We start from the raw sequence: 18319 nt of genomic DNA on the forward strand, positions 1-18319 counted from the left end.
TGAAAAGGCAGAAAGACTCTGCCTCATTTATATGGCTGTCATCTCTGTAGCCAAGAGTCCAATCTACTTTCCAAAGTTAACCTTCATTTTACATCACAAGCTTTAAACAAATTTATTTTACTTTTCATTCCATAACACCCATGTTCTCTTTATTTCTCTGATAGGACGGCCATGTATGCAATTTATCACGGGACTGGCAGGTAACCTGATATAAGAATCTTTCATGCATGGCTATTGCATAAGTATTCGCTTTTCCCTCCTTATATGATTCTGTGGACAATGCTCCAATTTTAGCTCTCTCTTCTTGTAAACATTATGTAGAAAGAGCTTTTCCTGTTAAAATAATTCTCCCCTAATGTTTAAATTGGAGAAGAATCAGGGCAAAACTTTGCCTCCTCCCAAGAATTCACTGGGTGCTGATCTGCATATGGTTCTGTGAAGTGAACGCTTCACTGTGCAATAGACAAATGCTTTGGCCTCTAGAACTTCTAAGTCCACCTCCATCCCAATACGTACCTAACATCCTGGCACTTTTGTGAAGAAAGCAAAACAAACTAAAATCATGGTTCATTTTTATTGTGTAGGTTTGTGATTTCTGTTTCTGGAGACTATTTTAGTGGAAGGAATGTCACCAATACTAAAACCACTTTTTTTTTTTTTTTTTTTTAACCCCTTTGATCCTTTAATCTTACTCTTTTGGCTACCTCATCTTCCTTTGTTTTGGTCTGCTTACACTTCCTTGTCTTCTGTTTCTTCCTTCCCATTCTACATCCCATGTCTGAAAGCAATTAGGCTCCTGGATGCTAATGGGAGAAAACTGCTCCTGGTCCTAGGCTTGTCTTACTTTCTGCTCAGCACTGTGAGCCCCATCTCTTCCTCCTACCTATTCCTCTCACTTAGTTTCTCTCTCTTTTTTGACTACTGTAAGGAAAAGACTACCATGCAGAGTCTGATGAAGTTATTGACATTTTATAGAGTCCTGGGGTGGGTTCTATAGCCCTGAAGATGATATCATAATAAGATGTGCCAGGCAGGAATTATACATTGTTCTTGGGTTTTAAAATACAGTCATATTCTGAAGATGAATATTAGTTAATTGGAGAATAGAGACAATAATAAAGATATGTTTAATTCTTCTTTCACTTCCTATTTACCAACCTATTACCTTTGCGATTATGCACATTCCACAGTTAGCTTCACTTGTGCACACTTGGAATAAAAACCAACATGCATTAAATAATACTCTGGTTATCTGGACAAACATGAATACGCAACTCTCTCTGATCATCCTGAACTTCACTAGTGACAGTGAGTTGCTTAAAATTCATTAATGATGATCACAAATGAAGCAATGATTTTTCTTTATAGATTGATTTCTTAACTATTAACATAAAAGTGTGAGGGTACGGGAGGGTTAAGTTTTGAGTTTCCATCAAATCACTGTAATCTGATGCTAGTCCTCAAATGTCTATACTGCCAAAAGTTTTTTGGTAAAATACAGCTTACTGTGAATTCTGATTACATTTCCTATTCCCTTCCAAAAAACAGAAAGGAAATTAGGTTATATTTGATTACATTACAAAAAATCTAATTGGTGTCTGGGCAGTCATTGCCATGTCAGAAGCCAAATGTACATGCTGTACAGGGGCAGGCTCTGGGCTTCTGGGCTCTGGCTTGTGGGCCTGTACTCTTATTCCTTAGCCCAGCAGTTTGTTAGCATCAGAAGAGTTAAAAGAACACAAGTGTCCTGGGCACTGTGACTCACTCCCAGCACTTTGGGAGGCCAAGACAGGCGGATTACTTGAGGTCAGGTGTTCGAGACCAGCCTGGCCAACATAGTGAAACCCTGTCTCTACAAAAATACAAAAAATTAGCCAGCCGTGGTGGCAGGTGCCTCCAATCCCAGCTACTTAGGAGACTGAGGCAGGAGAATCGCTTGAACCTGGGAGGTGGAGGTTGCAGTGAGCTGAGATCGCACCACTGTACTCCAGCCTGGGTGACAGAGTGAGACTCCATCTCAAAAAACAAAACAAAACAAAAAAACCACAAGTGTACCTATGTGTTTCCATTATGAACAAAACAAAGCATCTTTTGTATATGTGTAATAAATGGAAAATTAACATTCCTTGAAACATGAGCACAATTGGTTTCTTCCTCACAGCAATGTTACCAATTTCAATATATCAAATTTCCTAAACTTTATTCAAGGAAACCAAGTGTATATGGGTGGAGCAAAGAATGCAAATGATCTATGTCAGTCGTTTTCAACCATTTTTGATTTGTGGACCACTTTGTTAGTGTTCTAGAACACCAACAATTTTAATTTCTCAAATGCATTTTGCATACGAATCACCTAGGATTTTGTTAAAATGAAGATTTTTATTAAGTAAGACAGAGCTGAGACCCAATGTTCTGCATTTCTCAGGTGGTGTGATGCTGCTGGCCCACAGAACAAATCTGAATAGCAGGGTGATAGAGCATGCGGCCTCTTAACTTTATCTCCCCGGGTTATCAGTGGAATGCATAGGCATGCAAGCTGTTTTCAATTAAACACAAACGCGACAATGCCTGACTTTTATATTTTAAGTATATTATTAGCTCATAGTAGAATGCAAAGTATGGATTTTGTTATTATTTCAGGTATTTCTTTTCTTTTTTCTCAGAGGCAGGGTCTTGCTCTACTGCCCAGGCTGGAGTGCAGTGGCAGGATCATAGCTCACTGCCGCCTCAAATTCCTGGGCTCAAGTGATCCTCCCACCTCAGCCTCCACCATGACTGGTGGGACTACAGTCATGCATGTGACACCCAGCCAATTGTATTTATTTACTTAATTATTTTTAGAGACAGCATCTCGCTACATTGCTCGAGCTTGTAATTTCAGGTTGGAAAAGAGTTCAGGAGAATACTTTGCAGATCATCTGAGGGAATGCTCCAGGTCAGGTCAATAGTTTTCCTAATTTTCACTTAGGAAATACTTAACTATGCAATTAAGCCAGTTAGAAAACACTAGTGCATGCATGAGTCCTGTCCTCAGAGATTCTTTTTGTTTGTTTGTTTTTGTTTGAGATATGGTCTTGCTCTCTCCCCCAGGCTGGAATGCAGTGGCATGATCAGGGCTCACTGTACCCTTGAGTTCTTGTTGTGCTCAAGTGATCCTCCCACCTCAGCCTCATGTGTAGCTGGGATTACAGGTGCAGGCCACCATGCCCAGCTAACTTTTTAATTTTTTATAGAGAGACAGGGGTCTCACTATGTTGTCCAGGCTGGTCTCAAACTCCTGGGTTCAAGTGATCCTCCCACCTCAGCCTCCCAAAATGCTGAGATTATAGGCATGAGCCGCCATACCTGGCCAGAGATTCTGATTTTAATTGTTCTAGGCTGCAGCCTAGGCGTCAGGTCTTTCCAGATGAATCTTATTTGTAGCCAGTGTTCAGAGGGCCCACTGTAGAAGTTATTCATTTGGTGCAAAAGTAAATGTGGTTTTTGCCATTACTCTTTATACAAGGCTAGGCATGTAGAAAGACAGTGAGCACACAGCCCCTATCAAGTGTAGAGTGCTTCTTAAAGAGTGAATGTATAATCCAAGAAATATAATAATGTGGAGAAAAATAAAGTGAATTCAAGAGAGTGAAAAGAAAAAAAAGAGAAGCCATGTAGAAAAAAAGTCTAAGTGAAGATCTAAGGGTTGACTCCAGTCCAAGAAGAGATGGCAATGGAGTGGAGGCTTCCCAGATGTTGGCAGTGTGGATGAGGCAGAGTCCTACCCTCATCATTACTTCATTGATATGGAAGCACAGAGGCTAACATATGGCCTGGAAAATGAATGGAGAATGGATAAGGAATGCATGTTTGTAATGACCAGTAAACTCAAACTAATGTTTTTATTTTTATAAGTGCTTAAAGGAAGAAAGAGAAGCTACAATTAAATACTTTAAAACCAGGACAACAATAGAACTTTAAAGGGGCACAATGTGCCCTAAACCTCCAAACTGGCCTGGTGTATGTATAGGTGGGGTACTCCTTTTGTTGGTACAATATGGTGTCTGCAGGGTTGGTGGTTCAGCCTATGTTTATCCTTCTCTTCTCTTCTCTTCTCTTCTCCTCTCTTCTCTTTCTTTGCTTTGGGGTCTTGCTCTGTAGCTCAGGCTGGAGTGCAGTGGCATGATCATAGCTCACTGTAAACTGTAACCTCAAACTCTTGGACCAAGTCATCCTCCTGCTTCAGCCTCCCAACTAGCTGGGATCGCAGGCACATGTCACCACACCCAGCTAAGTTTTTAAATTTTTATTTTGTAGAGATGGTGGGGGGCATCTCACTATGTTGCCCAAGCTGGTGTCAAACTCCTGGCTTCAAGTAATCCTCCCACTTTAATCGACCAAAGTATCATGCTTTTTTTTTTTTTTTTTTTTTTTTGACAACTCTTAAGTCTTGTATCAGAGCAGCACAAAAAATATCAGTGAGAAAAAGTGGTCCACCGGCACACATTACCAACATTCAGCACTCACACTGGTCTGTCTGTGCTCTGGACAAAGAGGCCCCTGACAAACATTGCATAACTCAGCTGATACAATCCAATGTGAACTGGGGGCCGAGGATCTATCTAGATCCTTTAGTTTGGATGTGGTCACTGTCAAACCAGAAAGTTAACCCTTGACCTTTTCACAGGGAACACATATTTATAAAGTTTCAAAACGTTATTCTTTTTGCAAACCAGAAACCAAATGTAGAGACACCTGGTGAACAGTAAATACCTAGACTGTAAGAAACTAAATCTGAACACCTTTATCAGAGAGGCACCACCAGTTCTAGCGAACAAAAGATTCATGGTTTTCTCTTTCTCAAAGAGTTCACTTCTGCTTGTGTTCTGTTTGTGATCTTCTTTCAGCTGATAGTGGCTTTTGGTTACAAACTCTTATCCTTCTATCTACTGCCTGCCTGGCAGCTGTTTAAAGTTCCTATTGGCTACCGCCATTATCTCCGTTTCAATTTAGCCACTAGATCCCTGTACCCTTACACAGATGCCCCAACTTGAGGCTGTTTTGCTTCTCCAGCTGTTTCTTCTTTCCTTCAGGTAAAGGCTTGTGCAACAAAGGAGAAGTGATACTGTCATGACATTAAGGAGCTCCAGAAAATACAACAGACCTATCCCATACCACAAAGGGGCCCTTGTGGGCTTGTTTATCTATAGGCTGGTGAAAACCTAGGAAGTCACTTTGTTTGACTGGAGTAAAAGGCTTAAAATGATCTCGAGCACAGATTTTCTTTCATTAAAAAAAAAAAAAAAGATCAAAGGACGAAAGTATCATCTTCAAATCTCACAGTCCTCCCTCTATGTTACCTCAGTAAAAGGCATTAAGCAAACTATATGTAATTATTAACCAAAGGATTCTTTACAACAATTTTCAGCTGGAGTCCACAATGTTTATCAATATTTATTTGCCCTTTTAATGCATTTATCTTCCTCATCACGAACTACAACCCAGTATTTTGTTTGGCAGATGTGTACCTCCAGTGTAAGTAAAATTAGAGCATATATCACACATGTGTGATATATTGGAAATCATGCAATATATTGTAAACACACATTCTAATGGGAGGAAGATTTACTGACAAAACAGTAGTAGTATAGACTTGCCAAGTAATCACTATAATCAACTGCTTACAATACAAGCTCCAAAACATTTAACTGGTGAGAATGTTCTTTTGTGAGTAATTTTATTTATTCAGAAGTTTTCAATCAGTGTGTGTAGGGGGGTAGGAAACTCCTGACGGAAAAGTTGTGGATTCAGAGTAGGGAACACCAGCACCTCTGTGAGTCCATGTGTCTGTGTGTGGTGTGTGAGTCTAAGGCATGTTTGTATCTGTGGGATTGTTTATGGCTACGTCTGCACATCTGTGTTCTGTGATGGGGAAGCTTCAGAATATACCTGTAGATCTTAGGCTCCTGACTTGAGGATCCCTAATGTATTATATAGGCAGTACTAAAAAAAGTAAGCCTTTATTTGACTCAAAAAAACTTGATTACAAGACAACTCAATCTAAAAACAGAATCAATCAAAGATGTCAAAATGTCTAGATTACAGCATCTATTTTTTATTATTTATTTATTTTTTAAATTATACTTTAAGTTCTAGGGTACATGTGCACAACATGCAGGTTTTGTTACATATGTATACACGTGCCATGTTGGTGGGCTGCACCCATTAACTCATCATTTACATTAGGTATATCTCCTAATACAGCATCTATTTTTTTAAGTAAAAGGAAAGCATTATTTCTTATTTGAATTCAGAAGCAAGAATATTACAGGGGAATGTAGGACAGGATCTTGGATGTAGTGCTTTGGACTGGAGGTGCTGAAATTAAATGTCCACCCTAAAACCCCAAACTTGAACACTGGTTCCTCCGATACATATTGCTCAATGAGACAATGAAGAGTTGTTGCTCTAATAGGCTCTCATTCACAATTTATTTAGGTATGACTCCCAGCCAAGGAACATACTAAAATGGCCAACTGAACATTTCAATGCTTTTCCCAAATTGATCTTAAATATATTTTGCAATGTCTACTATACTTACAGGGATTGAAGGCTTCGCAAATTCTGCAGAGCTTCTGTGGGTACCTGTCTTAGCTGATTATTCTGCAGCATACTGTATGTTAAAAGAAATAAAGAAAAATGTTAAAAAAAAATGAACAATAACAGGCCATAACAGGGCCAGGCACTGTTCCAGGTGTCAGAAAAACAACAGAGCATCAGACAAAGTCTTATCTTTTGGGGAGCTTAAATTCCTGTGAAGAGTGAAGATAATTAAAGATGAACAAATGAGTGTATTAATATAACATGAGACAAGTGATAAGTACTATGAATAAAAAACAAAACTATGAATTTGGGATAGATGGTATCAGGGGTGAGATTTTTATTTTAAAGGTGGTCAGGGAAGGCCTCTCTGAAAGGTGATATTTAACTGGAGACCAGAAGGAAGACAGTTAGAAAATCCTTGTGAACATTTGGGAAGTTACTAAGGAAAAGGGAAGAGTAAGTACAAGGGCTGGAGGCTGGAGGGAGCTTGCTTGACTTGTTAAAGGAGCGGCAAAGGACCAACTGTGTCTGAGGAATGAGGGAGGACTTGAGGCTGGGAGAGAGAGAGCCTGAGACCATTTCATGGAGGGCTTCCCGGCCAACATAAGGCCTTATTTTATGTGTGATGAGAAACCACTGTTGAAGGGCATATGTACGAAAATGACATGCTCTTATGTATGTTTTTAAAGGATCATCCTGCTGCTTGTATAGATTACACCAAATGGAAATAAGGATAACGGTAGGATGCTAAAATTGCCTACCTTCTCTGCATGGCTGTATTTTGATATAAGCTAAATTCTTTTTGTGAAGTATTTGTGTTTCTGCACTTGCACTTGAAAAACTTGAACAGTTTTTCAGACTATGGGGAATGACAGAATGGAAACACCTGGGCGCTATGAAATAAAAATATATCATTGCTAATGAGGAAATAGTAGGGAAACAAATTCCCACGAGATTCCTTATAGTTTGCTACCTTATTCATAAATGTTTATAACACAAGCATTTTGCAGCACATTTTTTTTTTTCTCCCAGTATTTGTAGTCCCTGTAAGCCTGAGGCAGAAGACTATTTTAGGAAAGCAGAAATTTGAAAGAAATATTTCTACTTATTAAGTTGTAAACTTGCGTTTGTATTTCAGAAACCATCTGCCTGGTTCTTTCATCTCTACCAAGGAAGTTTCTGTTTACTACCTGACTAGCTGGAATTCCACCCAGGTGTGTCTAACTCCAAAGGCTGGTGTGTTTTCCAGCGCACCAGGCAGCATTCTCGAGGCATATGTGCTGACTGTGCAGATTCTCAGATTGCGTATGAACGGTATGGTTACGAACATGGATTCTCAAATCTGACCACCTCTTCTCCGCCACTAGAGATGGGAAAACCACCGAGTCTCTCCATGCCTCAGTGATTAGTAAATAACACCTACCTTGCAGGGCTCATTGTGATGATTCAATGAGTGAAGGTTCATAGAACAATGCTTGCTACATGAGAAGCATTCAGTAAAAATTGGCCCTTTTAATGTACGTTAACAGGCCCTTTCTCGAAACGAATAATTTTTGTACTGGATTTGACAATTTAATGAGCCAGAGAAAAAGAAAACTCTGTGCCAGTGGTTGTCAAACTTTAGGGTTCATCAAAAGTCATTGGAAGGTTAAAACAGAATGCTGGGCCCCACCCCAAAGTTTCTGGTTTAGTAGGTCTGAGTAAGGGCCCGGAGATTCACGCTGGTAATAAGCTCTCAGGTGATGCCAACACTGCTGAGCAGGGCACCACCCACTGAGAACCACCCCATGCTGTGCTAAATATGTATGTATGTATGTATTTATTTATTTTGAGACGGAATCTCACTCTGTCGCCAGACTGGAGTACAGTGGCACCATCTCGGCTCACTGCAACCTCCACCTCCTGAGTTCAAGCGATTTTTTTGCCTCAGCCTCCCCAGTAGCTGGGACTACAGGCACGCGTCACCGCGCCCGGCTAATTTTTGTATTTGTAGTAGAGATGGGGTTTCACCATGTTGGCCAGGCTAGTCTCAAACTTCTGACCTCAAGTGATCCTCCCACCTCAACCTCCCAAGGTTCTGGGATTCTGTAATCCGAGTTGTGAGCCACTGCACCCAGCCTATTTATTTATTATTTTAGAAAAGAAGGATAGGAGAGTCTCGCTTTGTTGCCCAGGACTGGACTCGAACTCCTGAGCTCAAGGGATTCCCCTGCTTCAGCCTCTAGAGTAGCCTGGACTATGGGTGTGAGTTCCTATACCCAGTTATCTAAATATTTCTAATAGGATATTTTCACTTGGGGAAGTAGGAGTGGTTGCATGTACCTGTAGTCCTACTTACTCTGGACAAAACGAGACCCTGTCTCAAAAAAAGAAAAAAAAAATCTTCATTTGACCTTGAGGAAGAACTGCATTGGGCTTGGAGATAAGACCTAAGCTTTTAGTCTTGGCAAGGAAACTTATTTAACCTCCTGACCTTTGGTCTTTTATCTGTATAACGGGAATAAAATCATCTGGTTGAAAAGGTGTTGGAGGATTAAAATATGAAAGTATAGTACTTTTATATATATAAATACGTGCTCATATACAAATAAGACTTGAAAAATATTTGGAGATCATAAAAATTATGCCTTTCTCACCATGCCTGAGATTGTTTTCTAAGGAACGTAATTACGTCATTTGTATTCCAATAGTTCTACTCAACTAATTTCATTATGTTAAACTTGGATTCAATTAAAATTTCATAAGCCAAGAGTCTCAAATGTATTGGTTCCTTAGGAATAAAGTTGAGTTTTAGGAAGATCCCTACACTTCACTTACCAGTTAGGGAATTAGGAGAATTGAAACTCGAATTCTATGTTTTGCATAATTTACCTGAATATTAAAAGTTTGGATTTCTGTGTTATTTTATTTGTATATTTTTATTTTTTATTTTTTTGAGACGGAGTCTCGCGCTGTCACCCAGGCTGGAGTGCAGTGGCCGGATCTCAGCTCACTGCAAGCTCCACCTCCCGGGTTCACGCCATTCTCCTGCCTCCGCCTCCCGAGTAGCTGGGACTACAGGCGTCCACCACCTCGGCCGGCTAGTTTTTTTTTTGTATTTTTTAGTAGAGACGGGGTTTCACCGTGTTAACCAGGATGGTCTCGATCTCCTGACCTCGTGATCCGCCCGTCTCGGCCTCCCAAAGTGCTGGGATTACAGGCTTGAGCCACCGCGCCCGGCCTGCTGTGTTATTTTATTGTTATTTTACATTTTTGTCATTTTACATTTTCCCAAGCAGTTTCAATCCATCATCCAATTTTAAGTTCACAAAAATGTTTTCTAGGTATTGCTTTACTTTTGTGATACATTTAAATGATAAGATAAAGATAATAGAATTAATTGATGTCTAAACTGTTTATTAATAAATAATATATTACTGGTACAAAGTAAGTATTGCATTGTCCTTTGCTTTACTAACCAAACAGTGAAACTCTTAAAGTATGATTTCCCTAAAATATCTGAAAAATTGAGGTGGAAGATAGGAGACTTTCAGATAGCTTTTCGTCATTGAATAGTGGAAAACTTTCTCTGCTGCTTTATGTATCTTCCTTCAGAGAATGGAACTTAAATGAACTTTAGTAATGATAACTTTTTTTTGTGGGGTTGGGGGACAGGGTCTCACTCTGTTGCCCACATGGGAGTCCAGTGGTGCAATCTCTGCTCACCGCAACCTCCGCCTCCCAGGTTCAAGTGATTCTCCTGCCTCAGCCTCCCGAGTAGCTGGGATTAGAGGCGTGTGCCACTACCGCCTGCTAATTTTTATATTTTTAGTAGAGATGGGGTTTCACCATGTTGGCCAGGCTTGTTTTGAGCTCCTGACCTCAAATGATCCACCCACCTCGGCCTCCCAAAGTGCTGGGATTACAGGCGTGAGCCACAGCGCCTGGCCAATGATAACTTTTAAAGCTACCCTCAAGCTACCTCCCAATGACTTAAATTTTCAACCATGTCTACCAGTAAAACACCAAGAATATAACTTAAAAAAAAATTTAAGCCCTGATCACTCCCTAAATAAGGAACTTTTGTTTAATTACTTTCAAATGACAAAACAAAAGCAAGTTACCTTTATTATATCATTATAAGTCTCCAGTGGGTTAATTAGAAAACTCTGTTTTTGTTTAAGATCTTCCAATGGGAGACAAAACAATTATAAGGTTTATAGTGCTAGGGGGTGCAATGAAAACAAAACATTTACACATGGCTGCTGATTTCTTTTGAAAATACTCCTTACTGAATACATGCAATATAAACATACTGAATATAGGTGTAGGCATGTAAAACTTCATTTTTATCATTCACAGATGATTAGGAAAAGAAAATGAAACACTTTCTCTAGAGACAAAAGATGACTTCTATATTTTCTTAATTTCTTTGTCCCAGGAGCTTTAAAATTAATCACTGTTTCATACAGCATTCCCATGCTACTCTATATAATTTTTTGGTCCCTCCCCCACTGTTTTTTTTTTTTTTTTTTTTTTTGCCAACAGGACTAAGTAAGAACAGGTACAGTGACAGAGAGGGAGATTAAATAACCTGCTGAATGGGAACTTGGTTACAACGGATGGCTCAATTCTTAGGTATTCCCTTGGCCTATTTGTCCTCTGTGTGGATATAAAGTAACCATCAAGGCTCTATTCTGGGTCTACATGAGAATGGGGGAATTCTGGCTCATTGTGACTTTTCTATGGCTAGTTTTACCCATCACCTCCATGTGGTTTTGGTTTTGGTCTTGGGTGGCAGAAGGATGAGCCATTCTTTCATGGAATGACTTACACTAGAAAATGAACCTTTGCTGAGGACAGCCTGGTTCAGAATTCCACGGACTGGATATTTTGCCATATAGAACCAATTACTTATTATTTTTATTAGGGCCAATATTTACAGGAAAAATAACTTTAAATATTAGGGATGTTTTAGCATTCACAGTAATAAGATTTCAGATGTAAAACAGACCTAGCCAAGGATGGCTGCTGCTGTCTTCATTCTCCATCTTAATAGATTGGATCAAGATTATTTTTCTCTTCTTTGTCCATGCATCCTCTTTACCATCCTTATTTAGGTCAGGGCCCAGACAAATATTACTCTCACATTATCTTCCTCCCCATATCACAATACCATCAGTTATTTCTTTTCTCCAGCCACTTTTGAACTTTATAAAACGGTTAAGAGAGTTTTCATGAGAGTAGGGACAGGTCTATCTTGTTCAGCATTTTACCTGTAGCACTGTGGTTCTCAAGTATATTGGATTCAATGTTCCCTTTAATAACAAACATTTTGTAATGCCACTTCTATTATACTTAAGTAAAATTCATAGAATGGTAGCCTATTTACACACATTATTTCAAAGAAAAATGTCAATATAGTTTATTGATGTGCCCTAAATGTATTATAAAGAAGAAATATAAGAAAAGTAATTTATAGTAAGATGATATAAATGTCATTATATACATGATGCTCATATGCAACTACCTCAGGAAACATTTTAATGAATGAATCAGATGCCTGCCTCTACTTTTTTTTTTTTTTTTTTTGAGACAGAGTCTCACTCTGTTGCCCAGGCTGGAGTACAGTAGTATTATCTTGGCTCAGTGCAGCCTCTGCCTCCCGGGTTCAAGAGATTCTTGTGCCTCAGCCTCCCAAGTAGCTGGGATTACAGGGGTGCACCATGACACCTAGCTAATTTTTGTATTTTTAGTAGAGATGAGGTTTCACCATGTTGGCCAGGATGGTCTTAAACTCCTGACCTCAGGTGATCTGTCCGTCTCAGCCTTCCAAAGTGCTGGGATTACAGCCGTTTGCCTCTACTTTTAATAAATAAGTTTGGGTGTGAGAAAAATAATGTGATCAGAAGCCATTCTGCATGAGAATGGGAACATGAGAGTAGAGGTCAAGATGGATACTAGAATAAAAACTAGTTGAGACACTGATATGGTTTGGCTCTGTGTCCCCACCCAAATTTCATGTCAAATTGTAATCCTTACAGGTTAGGGGAGGGACCTGGTAGGAGGTGATTGGACCATGGTGGGGGGGTTTCTGCCATGCTATTCTCATGACAGTGAATGAGTTTTCACGAGATCTGATGGTTTAAGAATGTGTGGCAGATCTCCCCTGGCTCTCTCCCTGCTGATGCAATGTAGGACATGCCTTGCGGCTTCGGCCATGATTGTAAGTTTACTGAGGCCTCCCCAGCCATGCAGAACTATGAGCCAATTAAAGCTCTTTTCTTTATAAATCACCCTGTCTCAGGTAGTTCTTTATAGCAGTGTGAAAATGGACTAATACAGATATGTAATGACAGATCATAACTTATATAAGGGAAAGAAGGAAATAATCTTTATTAAAATAAATATAATATGCCAAGTCAAATTACAAATGTCATGGTGGAAAAAATCAGGAAGTGTGACACTCACAATTGAGCATGAATATTCTCCCAAATGAGTGTTCCTTACAGATGAATAGTGTCAAAATAATTTTCTATGTTTTAGGGCAAGATAGTGTGGAAATATCACAGAGAATATTTATCCTGTCTCAAAATTCCATAACATTCTGAAGCAAGCATTCATTCCCCAGTACTTTAAAAGGCCCTGAAAATCCCTCCACAGGCAACAGAGAATTGAGGCTAAATTGGAAAAAGAAATAGTCACAAAACTGCCTTCTCAGAAGTTGGGTGGTAGACTTTGCTAGGTAGTAAAAGAGTAAGATTAAAAAAGCAATAAGCCTGCCGCCCTCAGATAAATAAGTCATTATATAATTATCACAACATAAATTTCACATGATTGTGCTCTAAAAACCTTAAAAGGCAATAATACAAAATATTTATAAAGCAAACTTTGTTGATGAAATTCAATGAGATCCTGTGTTTCTTGTTACTCTGGTAATTTAACAATAGTTATTTTAAAGAGGTTGCACATTTCCATGGTTCCATATTTTTAATTTGTTTTGTGGCTTTTGAGGTAATTCTTCTACTGCGTTATTTTATTTATATATTTTTTGAGACAGGTCTTGTTCTGTCACCTAGGCTACAGTGTAGTGGTACAATCTTGGCTCACTGTAGCCCCAACCTCCTGGGTTCATGAAATCCTCCCACATCAGCCTCCTGAGTAGCTGGGACCACAGGCATTCACCACCATGCCAGGCTAATTTTTGTATTTTTTGTGGAGATGGGGTTTTGTCATGCTGCCCAGGCTGGTCTTGAACTCCCGAGCTCAAGTAATTCAGTCTCCTCTGCCTCCCAAAGCGTTGAGATTATATAGGCGTGAGCCACCGTGCCCAGCTACTAACACAATTTTAAACTAAATGTGTGGTTAGAAATCTTAAAATATCAGGAATAGACAGGATGTATAAACTAGTTACTTATTTAATTATCTTGAGAGAAAATGTTTATTCCATTTAATTTTTCCTGTGCAAATTATTAAGCATATGCAGAACTTCTGATAAAACATTTCAATACAATTACACATTAAAGTATTATTGATTTATAGTTGGTATGGAGGGACAGTCAGAAGCCAGAATAAGGGAGAATTCTTTATGCTGGGCTGTGCAGCACATTGCAGGACAGCTTACTACATGCCAATCATCTGGACAACCAAAGATGCTCCCACAAATTTCCAAAACACTCTGTAACAGGCAGAACCAACATTGCTGAGAAAAATTGTTTTAATGCTGTTATGGTTTGAATGTTTTTGTCCCCTCCAAAAATTCATGTTGAAACTTAATTCCCAATGCAACAGTGTTGGGAGGTGGGGCCCTTTGGGAGGTGTTGGGTAGAGCCTTTGGGAGGTGTTGGGTAGAGCCTTTGGGAGATGTTTTAATTAAATTAGCAGAAAAATAAGAAATGGTGATCTCAATGAATTTCTTAAAAGTTTGCTTTATAAATATTTTGTATTATTGCCTTAAAAATGTTTGGAGTACAATCATATGAAATAGATTAATTCCATTGTAAAAAGCCTTGTTGGAAGAAGTTTATTCCCTTTTTGCCTTTCCACCTTCTGCCACAGGAGGACACAGCATTCCTACCCTCCAGAGGATTTGGCCCTCAAGATGCCATCTTGGAAGCAGAGAGCGGCCCTCACCAGATGCCAGCACCTTGATCTTGGACTTCCCAGCCTCCAGAACTATGAGAAATAAACTTCTCTTCTTTATAAATTACCCAGTTTGTGGTATGCTGTTATCATAGTACAAACAATCTAATACAAAAACCAAAATACTTTTAAAAATATTTGACAATTTGAGTCCATTCATTGAATATTAGTCTTTAGATCAGCAAAGTAAAGAGAAGAGTGAACACAATTTCTGGCAAGATTTTTTTCCTCTTGAACTCTCCTCACACTGACAGGGACCCAGCTACAGTACAAAGTCTGAACATGGCCTTTCCTCGCTTACGTACATCTTTTCCTTGACTCCTCATCATGCCTAGGATATAATAATGTCCACTTTTTTTGACTTAACATATGGGATCCCTGCAACTGGGACTCCTGTCTTTGCGAGCTCTTCTCCAAATGCTCTGTAGCGTCTCCTGAATGCTCAAGTACTAACCTGCTTGGAGCTACTGTTCATCCCAGGTCTTTCTTGACTCTGTGTTGCTGTACATATTGTCCCCTCAGTCGGCTATCTTATTTGAGTGGCTAATTTCTAGTTGTGCTTCAAGATTCAGCTCCTGGGTCATCTCTGGGAAAGCCTCTCTCCCAGGAAGCCAAATCTGAGCCATCGGATGGGACGACATCAACTCCCCAACCTCTGTAGTTTCACAGTACCCTGCACAGGTATCTGGACACACTTTCCACAAAAATCAGAAGTGATCTCTGTTTTTATGTCTTTGTCCCACTATCTTGGTCCCACAGTCTGTCACTAGATTATAAACTCTTCAAGGGCATGAACAATATTTATTGATCTTTATATTTCTAGTAATAATTTGTTTAACGCTAATTTGAGCATGACATGCACTAGGCTTTGCTGAACCCTTGATTGTACAGGAGACAGGAAACATTGGTTAGTAGGCGTGGATAAAAGAGAGGGTCTAAATATCATTTTTTTTCTGATGGAAAGGGTACATTTTAACAGTTAGCTTGAGAAATAACCTATGCTTTTCATTTTTGAATCAGATCAATCCAGTGCTCTCTAGAGTGTTCAGGTAAAATACACCTTAAGAAGCAGCAAAGTGTGTGCAGGAGCATTCTGGGTAAAAAGACTGTTTGTAAGTAAAAGAACATATCAGACATGAAGGCACAACTTTTTTGTTTAATACACAATAGATATTCTATTAATAAACATATAGCATTGGGTCAATATCATACAAAATGAAGAAAAGGTTGAAAAGTCCAGAACTCCCTTATTCTCTCTAGATCATCAGCCTGAGTCATTAATTCAACAAATATTTATTAAATGTCTACTATAAGTAAGGAAGTGTCATAGGAGCTGAGGATATACCAGTGACCAAGACAGATGATATCTCTAATTTCATGGATCTTTAGGGCATTGTGGGAAACAAACATTCACTAGTAATGCACTGGTGAATGCAATTAGAAATATATAATGGTATAATTATTAATATAAAATATAAAAATGTTATGACAGAAAAATTAGTATGACTTCATAGTAATTAGTATAATTCATATTTAAGAATGCAAAGATTTAAAATTATAATTATATGTAATTATAACTAGTTTATATATAATTCATATATATCCATATTAATTTATACATATTCACTTTACATATTTATAATTAAAGTATAATTATGATGTCTGGAGACACACACACTAGCTTATATATTCAATATACACTTTGTTAAGTGAATTAAAATAATTGATTCTAGTAAAATTTATTTTGAAAGTATCCCAAATACTTAGTGGTACATAGCTCGACATGGGAAAAAAAAATCACTTTAGTTCTTATCTAAACTTGACTCTCACGATACATTTTGAATGGTTCCAGATATTTTTTGGGGGTTTGTGAAACTACATACAACTCAGAATTTTACCACAAAAGGAATTACTGTTAGGGTTTGGCAACATTACAACTTAAAAACATCTCTTCTTAGTAGCAAAAAAAGAAAAAGAAAAGAAAAAAATTCAGACAGAGGAAGGGAAACCAAACCTAATCTCCTAAGGTGATCAAATAATGGTTCTGCTGTTGAATTTCACTTTTAACGAAATATTAAATTGAATTAAACTGTTTTTTTAACCTATGTGTCTTTTAGGCCACTGAAATGCAATTTTCAATAAGCAGAAATATATCAAAGTTAATAACTTTTACGTCAAAGAAAGAAAATCAGGATTTTTTTCTGAGATAAACTTTTCCTTGCATTAACTATTTTATCTACATAAGTGCCTCTTTCTTCTACACAGAACAAACTAAAAGAAAATTAAACAATGGGTACCAGAAGAAGGAAGTATTCAATAATAATGAGTTTTCTGGAAAACAAATTGAGAAATTGGACATTAAATAATGAGAAACCTCATATATTTACAATTTTCAATGAATTAACAAATAAACAACTGCTCAGTGTATCTGCTATACACTAGGTTTTGCCCTATCTATTCACAGGTGGAACACAAACTTGGTTTTTGTAGCTGATGCTTATTCACCGCCCTTTGAAACCAGTTCGAAGCTGTGGTCTCATTATGTCAGCATCACAGTGATTTATTCACCCTGTCATCAAAATGCTTTTGAAGACATGCACCCCAATTTCATAACACAAAAGGAAAGGGAAATACTCTTAAAAGTCTGAGTTGATAAGGTAGTTATTTAAAGGCAAAAATTTAAGATATTAAAATTAGAAATGGAGAGATGAATTTTTTTTCACATACAAATTTAGCCAAGTATGATATGGCTCTATGGTACCAATGAAGTAAACTTGAATTTAGATGAATTATCCCATGGATTTCAATAGTTTATTAGAGAAAATCAACTTTTACAAGTTAATTAGCAGCCATTTGACACTAAAATCAGAAATATATCCAACAACACTCAGTTTACTTACAGAACTTTAAGACTGTAAAGGCCGGTGAATGCTCCCTTGGGAATGTATGTCAGAGCGTTTCCCGCAAGACGTCTGTGGGTTTCAATGGAGAGGAGAGAGAGTGAGCATACCTCTTCATGTGGAAGGCATTTAATTGTTAAAAAAAAATGCAATACAACTACGTTTAAACCACAAGTATCAAAAGCAACTGTCAAGAACTTTGTTTTGTTATATTTTGCAAAAAAATCTATAAATTTCTAATTAAAATGTTGGCAGAAGTGCCTAAAAAGAAATGTAATAAATTACCTACTTCACAATAAACCATTTAATAGCTTATACCATATGTGCATATATATAAAACTGTCCTTTAAACAAATTTTTAAGCAAATGCTAACACCATATGATAATTTGCAAAAAATTGTAATGTCAAAATGTGACTGTCACATGAGTTTTACAACTATTCTTTGTAAGCATAAAATAGATTAGATAAACATTAGAATCTTTCTGTTGCAACTATACCTCAAAATACCCAACTTTCTTATTAAATTTGTCAAATAAGAGTGTAGACTATCACAATCACTTTTTTCTAAACTCCACCAGCAAAGGACAGAGTAGCTTAAATTTAACATGATTTGGTAGAGCAATACTTAAATTGAAAACAAAGAGATATTAGCATGAAGGACATTAACATGGGTTATTTAATGGAAAATTCTGACATTATTAAATGGTAAAATTTT

At 38.0% G+C, this 18319-nt stretch overlaps 1 protein-coding gene across 2 annotated transcripts in view; it reads right to left on the bottom strand.

Moving 5' to 3' along the window:
• Positions 1-18319, bottom strand: part of LOC105473374 (leucine rich repeat containing G protein-coupled receptor 5) — a 147861-nt gene that overhangs the window by 43976 nt on the left and 85566 nt on the right. For both annotated transcript variants that reach the window (XM_011727160.3, XM_011727161.3), the window contains exons 3-4: positions 17604-17675; positions 6581-6652 (exon numbers count right to left, since the gene is read on the bottom strand). In XM_011727160.3, the coding sequence (XP_011725462.2) occupies positions 6581-6652; positions 17604-17675 (144 nt within the window). The remainder of the gene's footprint in view (positions 1-6580; positions 6653-17603; positions 17676-18319) is intronic.

This window comes from Macaca nemestrina, chromosome 10, assembly GCF_043159975.1.
Source record: "Macaca nemestrina isolate mMacNem1 chromosome 10, mMacNem.hap1, whole genome shotgun sequence".
Taxonomy (NCBI): domain Eukaryota; kingdom Metazoa; phylum Chordata; class Mammalia; order Primates; family Cercopithecidae; genus Macaca; species Macaca nemestrina.